The sequence below is a fragment of the Olea europaea genome, chromosome 13 (genome assembly GCF_002742605.1).
Source record: "Olea europaea var. sylvestris chromosome 13, O_europaea_v1, whole genome shotgun sequence".
Classification (NCBI taxonomy): domain Eukaryota; kingdom Viridiplantae; phylum Streptophyta; class Magnoliopsida; order Lamiales; family Oleaceae; genus Olea; species Olea europaea.
Genome location: NC_036249.1, coordinates 18,937,687 through 18,946,450, shown reverse-complemented (window position 1 = coordinate 18,946,450; position 8,764 = coordinate 18,937,687). Strand labels below are relative to the sequence as shown.

The window sequence follows — 8,764 nt, the reverse complement described above, 5'->3', positions numbered from 1 at the left end:
GCAGATATCGTTATTTTTTTAGTCTTCCTTCAACAAATATTCGCTAATGCGATTATACAACATGCGTCCATTTTATTTGGTCAATCATTACTTCGATCAATATATTTCGACGCATTTATTTTGATTCCTCGCTATACGATGCAGTGCATTATGTACGAAATTGTTGTCAACAATTTATTCTTTTTTATTTTATTTCTTTTCCTATAATGACATAACTTTTTGAGATATCTCAAGTTTCATTATTTCAGGTACTTGAACATCTTTTAAAGATTTTATAATTTATTATGTCTAAATACTTATCAAGAGTATATACCTCATTAATGAAACTATCTTTGCAAATTGCTCCATTTTTGTTTGAAGATTTTTTATTAGAATCGAACACCATCACGCTTCAAGGGTGTCATAGATATATCAAATACAATGTTAACAAATTGTCCTCATAAGATATCTATTCGCATTGGAGCATTTAAAATTGGCACGTGAAATATTATTTATCTCTTTGATCAATAAATCATCTAAATAAATTATCTTTCAAATTTCTGATTCGAATAATATTTTGCAAGGGATTAGATGATGCATTTATACATTATTTTCAACTTCTTAGTTCCTCCCCCTAACGTTGAGAGAATTGTCAAATCAAATTGACAATAATTTTTTCAGCATTATAAAATATCACTTATTTGGGATAAGGGTTCAAACTACACATTTACTCTCAACCTTCCTTATTTTCTGTCTCAATGCATTGTATGGTTCAATTTTTCATATACAGGACTATCAAAATAATTAGATGAAAAATTAGACTCTGATTATAAGTAAATCATAATAGGGAGAACTATAATGTTGGTATGATACGTAATAGAATTCTCTAAACAAAAATGGAAAGTACTTTGTTCTCAATTAAATTAATTAGAGGTATTTAACAAATAACAGTGTTAAACCATTTATCAGCATTCAAACTAAAACTTCTAAAATGTTGAGATTTATGTCCAGTAGCACTAACAATACACGGTCTTGACTAAATAATCTGAAAATTATGCTCACAATTTAAAATTTGAGCAGTAATTTTATAAACTTTACGTTGCGAATATCATGCAATAATCTAATATATGTATCAAATTTATTAGATATAAATAATATTTAGATGATTAGCATGGATGATGATGGAACCATATTTATTACCCTAGTTAATTTTCAAAAGTATTGGGAATTCAGTCCCTATTTTAGCTAGTGATATTTAATGAAAAATTTTTATGAAAGAGAACTAACATCATATATGATTTAATTGAAGAATCTTCTGATTTTTCATTAAATATCTATTTGAATTTTTAATTTCTAATCATTATTAATCCAGTAATGATCTAACTGGTCATGCTAAATAATAAAGTCAAATTGAACTTCAAATTCAATATAAGATATAATTTGATGATTTAATTTCAAAGAATATAATTAAAACTTATATAATCATATATCATTCAAATAGCTAAACTAATCAATTTCCTTATGATATTAGTTATGTTTTCCTTTAGAGATGAACATGAATTCAAAATGATATATTCTTCGATAATGTGCCACTTCGACATCACATTATCTTTAATCATTGTTTATTCAAATGTAATATGTCAATATCATTCTAGAATATTGAAAATTATAATTCATACTCTTCAAGAACGATGAATTAATATTCCTCTTGAATATTAATAATATAGAAAATTAATTTCTTTTAAAAATTACAACTCAGCATTGAGTTATTTAATTTGTGTTTCTTCATGAACACAATATGATATATATTATTCGGGATATATACTATTTCGAGAGCATGTTATGTTTTATTATTGTTTCTTCAAGAACAACAAATTAATATTCTTTTAGAATATTGAAAATAATATTACGTTCTTCGGGAGTAATAAACATAACATTCTTCTGTAATATTAATTATAATGTTGTTGCTACTTTAAGAGCAATAACATGATAAATTATTAATTTAAAGTTTATAGAAGAATATCTAAAAGTATTTAATTACCATATAGATATGTATGAGAAATTAATTGCCAAAAATGTATAAAAAAAAAAAATCTTTCAAACATGCACATCAATTGATTTCATAAATAGACATACAAATAGGACAATGTAATAATTATAGATTTGCGAAAAAGCAAAAAAGGCATATACGAAGTAGGAAAATTCGCCTCATTTTGATGCATATGTATGTAGAAAAATTCACATCCCCAAATTAATTTTGGTATATGTGATAAATATTTATACTTATAAAAAATGATTACTTTTACTAAATTTTGAAAAATTAAGTTATCGTACTGATAACATGTTATGAAAAGAGAGAGAAAGAAAAGAGATGATAAAAATTAATATATTTGTGTGTATTTTATTAAGAGCTAAACCCTATAAAGGAGAATCAATGATACAACAGTAATAATTTCTAGAGCACAGGTTTACATTTGACATTCATTAATAAACTTACCATTTATAACAATTTACAGTTTGTTTAAGTAACTGCTTATATATTTGCGATCATTAGTTATAAAGCTAGCTACACTCGCTCTTTATCTTTCTTAAAACTTTGTAAATGAATCTATTTTAGTATTGGTTGGTAAACATATGGGTTTATCTTTAGCTTTAGTTTATTATTCAAAAGACCGCAAATTAATTTTTTTTAGCTATAAAGACATAGTTTTGTATCTACGTTTAGACCCAAAATTCTACATTTGCAATAGAAATAGGTCAACATTATAGGAATAATACTTATTTCATACATAAGTTCTAATTATATTGTTTCACAACTATACAGCCATTTAATAATTGTGGCACACAACAAAGGTGTAGAATTTTTATTTGTCTTTACAATTTTGGAAGAGTCAAATGAAATGTTTTTCTTTTTTTTTTTTTAAATATTTCAGTGTTTTGTTATAAATCTTATGCAAAAGTTCCTTTCGAAGGAAAAAAATATGAAAAATTAATAATTAGAAATATATTATGCAAAACTTATATAGATAGTGATTTATTATTTCAATTACAGACATTTTTGTCTACTTAACAATTCATAATGACATATTTATAAATTGTTTAGCAAGTGGTGTTTTTTGTAAAGTATGTAAAATATACTATGTAAACTGTAAATTTATAAAATATAGTATGTAAAATATAATTGCCCTATATATAGTATTTTGTAAGTTTATTTTCTTTAACTCTTCCAATTTAGATCTAAATACCCTTCCAATCATATTAAGACTATTTGAAATTTCCTCATAATGTTCCAATTTTCGCTATGTTTCAAGCCAATTTGAATTGCATATCATTGTCAAAAAGGCATCTCTATGTTTTGGAGTTAATGCCCTCACATCCATGCATTCTTTTCTCATATCGTTAGGACCACCAATGAAAGAAGAAGATCGAACAATCCTACAACCAATAAGTAAAACTCGACTTATATCCATTTAAATACTATCAACAACAGCCTAGTAAACCTAGTATAGCTCACCGTGTATTTTCTCCTTGGTTTTTTTTTCCTAAAAATTATATCCCCTACATATGTCAATGGCATATTGTAATTGTTTAGATTGAGAAAGGAAGTCAAAGGAGTTGTGATTCTCGAGTTCTAGAATTCCATCAAGAAATGGGAGTTTGGCTTGAAAAAGGATTTTGAGATGAAGAAAAACACTTTGGAAGCACAATCTACTGAAAGTGGGCACCATGAAGAACAAAATAGAGGCCTGGAGCCAAAGCACCAACGCCCGTTTGGGGGGCAGCGCCCCTGGCGTCGGGGCACCATGGAGGTGGCGTCCAGGTGCCACCTAGACGAGAAAATTCGATTTTCTGATTTTGATATATTCTTCTTCATATAGAACTCCAAAAAGAGATTTCTATATGTATTCCATATTGTTTTATCTCCAGATTACATGAGAGACATTAGATACATCATCTTAGAGCTAGCGAACTTAAATTTCAATTGAAAATATTGAGATATTGATATTGTAAACACAATTACTATTAATTACAGTGAATTTTTCATTCTCTACTTGTGATTTTTTTTCGTCTTGTATTTCCATATAAATCTTGGTGTTATGAATTCCTTCTTACTTATTTCATTATTAAAATTATTTTGCGATTAATTCAGTAACAAAAGACAACCAACATGTAACAAAACGTGTTTATCAAAAGGTCTAACTTGTTATAATGGTAGTACCCACGATACGATATCTATTTTCTTTTCTATTTGTGTTGCATAAATAATAAAAACATTTAAAAAAAGGAAACACTAAAAAATCGACAAAAATACAATACGACAAAATATCTTGTTTCACTATCTAGCAGCAACCTTCCAACTGAATTAATGGTATTCCTTGTTTTCTCGCTTCCCGGAAGTCTGTGAATTCTTCAAATACCCAGATACCACATATTGTCACCATGTAGGAATAATAGGGGGTACTAGATAACATCGTTGTACCCAAAATAATAATGTACTAATTTTAAAATCAAACTGGGTCAATTTGCTAACTTGAATTAGAATTTTGATTTTTAGTAGCACCAAACAGGGTCAATTTTTATCTTGTGGTTTCTATATTTGAAATATCACCCAAAGAAGGGATAGAATTTGTATACGGAGTAAACTTCAAAATATCGATTAATTTTTTAAGGAATTGATTCACTCAGGTTATTAGAAATTTCCAAATGATTTTTCATTATAATTTCCAAATTTGTATAAATGCAATGCCTATTATTATGACCTCTTTATTCTTAAAATTCTACTTTATTGACTTGATAATTGATATCTATCCTTTCCCACTAAGATTGTATTTTGATTGATTATTTTTATTTTTTTGACCATTAAATTACAATGTTACAAAAGAAAATAAACAAAAGGATTAATATAAGTATGGTTGCCTTAATTCATCATTCTTCTTGACCAGGGTTAATTGCACCAATGGTCATTGAAGTTTAAAGTAATTACGCTAATTATAATTAAAGCTAGTATCCTATGGTAACACTAATATAGAAATGTAACTGTATAAATCCTATGTGTCATTGTTAAATGTCAGCATGTCAACAAACAATATTGTTTATTATATCAAGTTAGTAAAAAGTGGAGTTGGTAATTGGGAACATTGACATGAGAAAACGTAATTATGCAACTTTAATTTTTGTAAGAATTTTTTGTTTAAATTGTATGGTATGTCCACTTTTTTTAAATAATTTTTGCTGATGTGACTAACAAAATTTTTGTTGGGTGATATGCTGACATTTAACTGTGCCACATAAATTTTCATTACAGTGATCTTTTTAGAAATCTCTGAAAATTTGAATGACTTTTTATCATAAAGGAAAATTTTCAATTAAGAAAATAACTTCAATAACTACCAATATAATTACTCAACTTTTTAGTGATGTAATTAACCCTCTCAACCACCATCATTCTACATTTTCATATTTAATTTACATATATCTGCGAAGTTTTATAAATACATCAAATTCATATGATTTGTATGTAAATTTGGTGCAAAACTTTGCCTACGAGGGACATATTTTATAATAGTAATGAGGACTACATTCACAATGCAATGAATATCTCTTACATAAGTTACATTAACAAAACAATTTGCATCACGTACACTATTTATTAGTAGTGACCTGTGAATCGGGTCATCATTTATTTATATTCGATCAGCAATACAATAATTACAAGTAGATCTAGATAAGTCTAGACAAAACTAAAAAGTAAAAAAATGACTACACAATAGCTAACGTTTATTTGATTGTTACTTCCTCATAATGAAGGAACGTTGACATGTTTATTTTGGTCGAAGCAGGAAAAACCCTGATTAGCATAATCAGGTTAATTCCAACGCAATGCAAATTGAGCATAATAAAACAAACCTAAGGAGAATGGATAGAGGAAAAATGCCAATAAGCAAGTCCATAGAGGATAACTGTCGCGTGAGTATGCAAGAATTCCTACTATGGCACATACCACCAAAACTGTTAGCACTTCTGCTGAATAATCCCAAGTCAAATCCTTTGCATAAACAATTGCTAACAGTGCTGTCAAATTCGAGATATTGCTCATTACAACTTCACCATAAATCTGTAAATCAGAATGAGACCAATAAGTATATTTGCATTTTTATGTTGTTGTGTATATGAGAATATGGTTTCGCCAAGGTCCTTTATTAAACTTTCACCATCACCACTTGTAAAAATTTTAGACATGATGCCTTTCTGAAAAAATGAATGTTGTCGATACTTTGGGGACTTGTCGTAGCTACTTAAGAGACATACCTCTGAAAATGTCAAAGAAGCACTCTTTTCACTCTTGTGACTGGCTGGAGAAATTGCTGCTATTGCGGCTCTGCAATTCATGGCCAATGGCACTACCACAAACGAGATGGCGAAAGAAGGCACATTCATGGAATGTGATAACTGTAGAATGTTAGTTGTCAGAGGTTCTCCAAGGCAGGTCATTGCAACAATACCCAGCAAAACTTGTAATATAGATTTGATAAAAGTCCATACTAGTGACTCTCCATGCACCACTTTTTCATTGACAATCTGCAGTCAATTGATAATATGGAAAACATATATAATCTAATCAGTGAGCTATCTAAAGAAAATAAATTGTTTCATGGATAAAATGCAATAAAAAAGTAGCTTGCCTTGGGAATACTTGAAGAGTTATCATCAATTTTAGTTGGCTTTTTGGTTTCAATAAACCATTTTTTGCACCCATTGGCGAATTCTTGATGGTTAATTGACCCATCGTGGTTAAAATCAAATACTTTCATTAGTTCAGAAACAGCAAACTGTTTGTCAACATTCATCTCTCCTTTATTGATTAAATCATGCATCAAACTTTCTATTTCATCCTTCGTTATAGTGTTGTTGGCATCATTATCTGCTTCATCAAATAAACTGCAAATTCAAGCATATAATGAGAGCCCTTCATTGGATTATATATGCAAATCTACGTATAATGTTTTACAAAATTACGTTTGGATGACTGGAACATTAAGTTCGCCATGTTCATCAATGAGTTTTCCATGTCGTTGCATGTGCTGCAGAAACCCCGTTCTCAGTGTCTCATACTTTGTGTAGGCTAAACTTTTTTGTTGCATCCAAGGATTCATAACCTAAAAAATGATAAGAAAATTGGAAATATTATACGTAAAATCATGTCAAAAGGGACAAGTATATTATAGTGCTAGTTCTACATCATTAGCTGTGAATCAATCATGCTACCTGGTAGACGAAATATAATAGAAGCATCGCAGATGATAAGATGAGTAATATCAAAATCACTACGTGGGTTTCAAATGATATTTTGAAGATATCTACTAGCTGAATGATTGTGTAAGGAATCAAAGACAAGAGCATAATCCCAGCTATGCGACGAGTCTCTTCGTCTATTGTAACACCAGTATCTACAGTTAAAGAAAGATTCATCAGGTCTTATATATACATGCAAATCTCAAATGATTCAAGAGAAAGAGGCAGACCCTTTAATTCAGTGATGACTTCTTTTGCCAGCAAACAATTTGAACTAGTTTGCGCTACTTCTGCATGACTAGACGTCGATTGCTCTGCCAACTTTCTCCTGCCAAAAATTACACATACACCCCACTGCAAGGTAAGAGTAAATACAGTAATTCCAGCATAAATACCCACTCCAAGTGACACCTTAGATTGGGCTTCCTCTTTGCTACTGAAAACTCCAGATACTGCAAGCGGGGAGATGAACGGACTTTGTTCATGAGCACGAAGGCAGAAAATATTGATATATAATTTGAATTCTTATAATTTTTTTAACAATATAAGATACTGAGATTATCGATTGTCAAGGAACGAATGAAAAGAAAGGTGAAAAAAAAAAATGTTAGTGATTTGTGAACAACTTACCGATCATAATCAATATTGCAGGTAACCCCACGAGAATTCGAAAAATGATACCCACGATGTTGCTTGCGCCAAGAATATTAAATAGCACCCTGCTCCCCGCAGTCAGCTCCTTTTCTCCAAACATGATTAGGCCCTGATAAATCAGTATTTGAAAAATGTAACCTCCGGCATTTTCTGCACATGGTAGGAAGCCATATTGGTGCTCACAAGTGTTTGTGGAGGAAATAGAAACATTTGCGTAAAGAATAGAAGATTGATTGTCAATACGATCAACTCCATCTGAGATTAAATCGTCAGAGGAGTTTAGTCTCAGAATTCGACATTGAACAAAGCTAATAAAAAGTATTAGCACAAGAAAACGTAATGCATGGATAGCCATTGTTTGAGAATGCAATATGATTACTTGATGAAATCAAGGAAGAGGAGAGGACACTTATATAGGAAATTCTACACCAGCAGAACAGTTGACGTGAAACTTCTATTATGTTAAGTAGATGTGAATACACAAAGTCATGGCCTTTTATTCTTTTCAACAATATAAAAATTGGCCAATCATATGTATGCTTTCCATGGAAATGCTAGTACCGGATAAAATAGTCAATGACATTACGTGGGTAATATTTTATAACATTAGGAATACATTTCTTTCATAAGACCAAAGTACACCTTCCATACGGTGTAATCAATAAGAAACTGAAGAAATTGAAGGGAAATTCCAGTTCGAGGTAAAGTTACTTGGCCATCGAGGTCTAGGCGGCCCGACAATTGAAATGCACTTACCGACTGTAAAGTTCACCAGAGGTGCTGCTTATGGCAGCAAGGTCATTATGGCCGTTGTAGTTTATTACATACAAATTGCCGG

General features: G+C 30.1%; 1 protein-coding gene across 1 annotated transcript; it reads right to left on the bottom strand.

The window, feature by feature from the left end:
* Positions 1-5,655: 5,655 nt before the first annotated feature.
* Positions 5,656-8,284, bottom strand: LOC111408510 (sodium/calcium exchanger NCL2-like). Its single transcript, XM_023038257.1, has 7 exons — positions 7,903-8,284; positions 7,503-7,724; positions 7,246-7,427; positions 6,997-7,136; positions 6,663-6,918; positions 6,289-6,558; positions 5,656-6,094 (listed from the first exon to the last, which is right to left on the bottom strand). Exons 1-7 carry the CDS (start codon positions 8,279-8,281, stop codon positions 5,846-5,848), a joined length of 1,698 nt encoding a protein of 565 aa, XP_022894025.1. The 5' UTR covers positions 8,282-8,284; the 3' UTR covers positions 5,656-5,845.
* Positions 8,285-8,764: the final 480 nt, after the last annotated feature.

Bases quoted from the DNA above. Each gene is read 5' to 3' on its own strand.
- LOC111408510 (XM_023038257.1), bottom strand. From the start codon at position 8,281: ATGGCTATCCATGCATTACGTTTTCTTGTGCTAATACTTTTTATTAGC. The intron at 7,725-7,902 runs GTAAGTTGTTCA...CCCCGCTTGCAG, and splicing joins TGCAATATTGATTATGATCG to TATCTGGAGTTTTCAGTAGC. The intron at 7,137-7,245 runs GTAGCATGATTG...ATCATTTTTTAG, and splicing joins TATTATATTTCGTCTACCAG to GTTATGAATCCTTGGATGCA.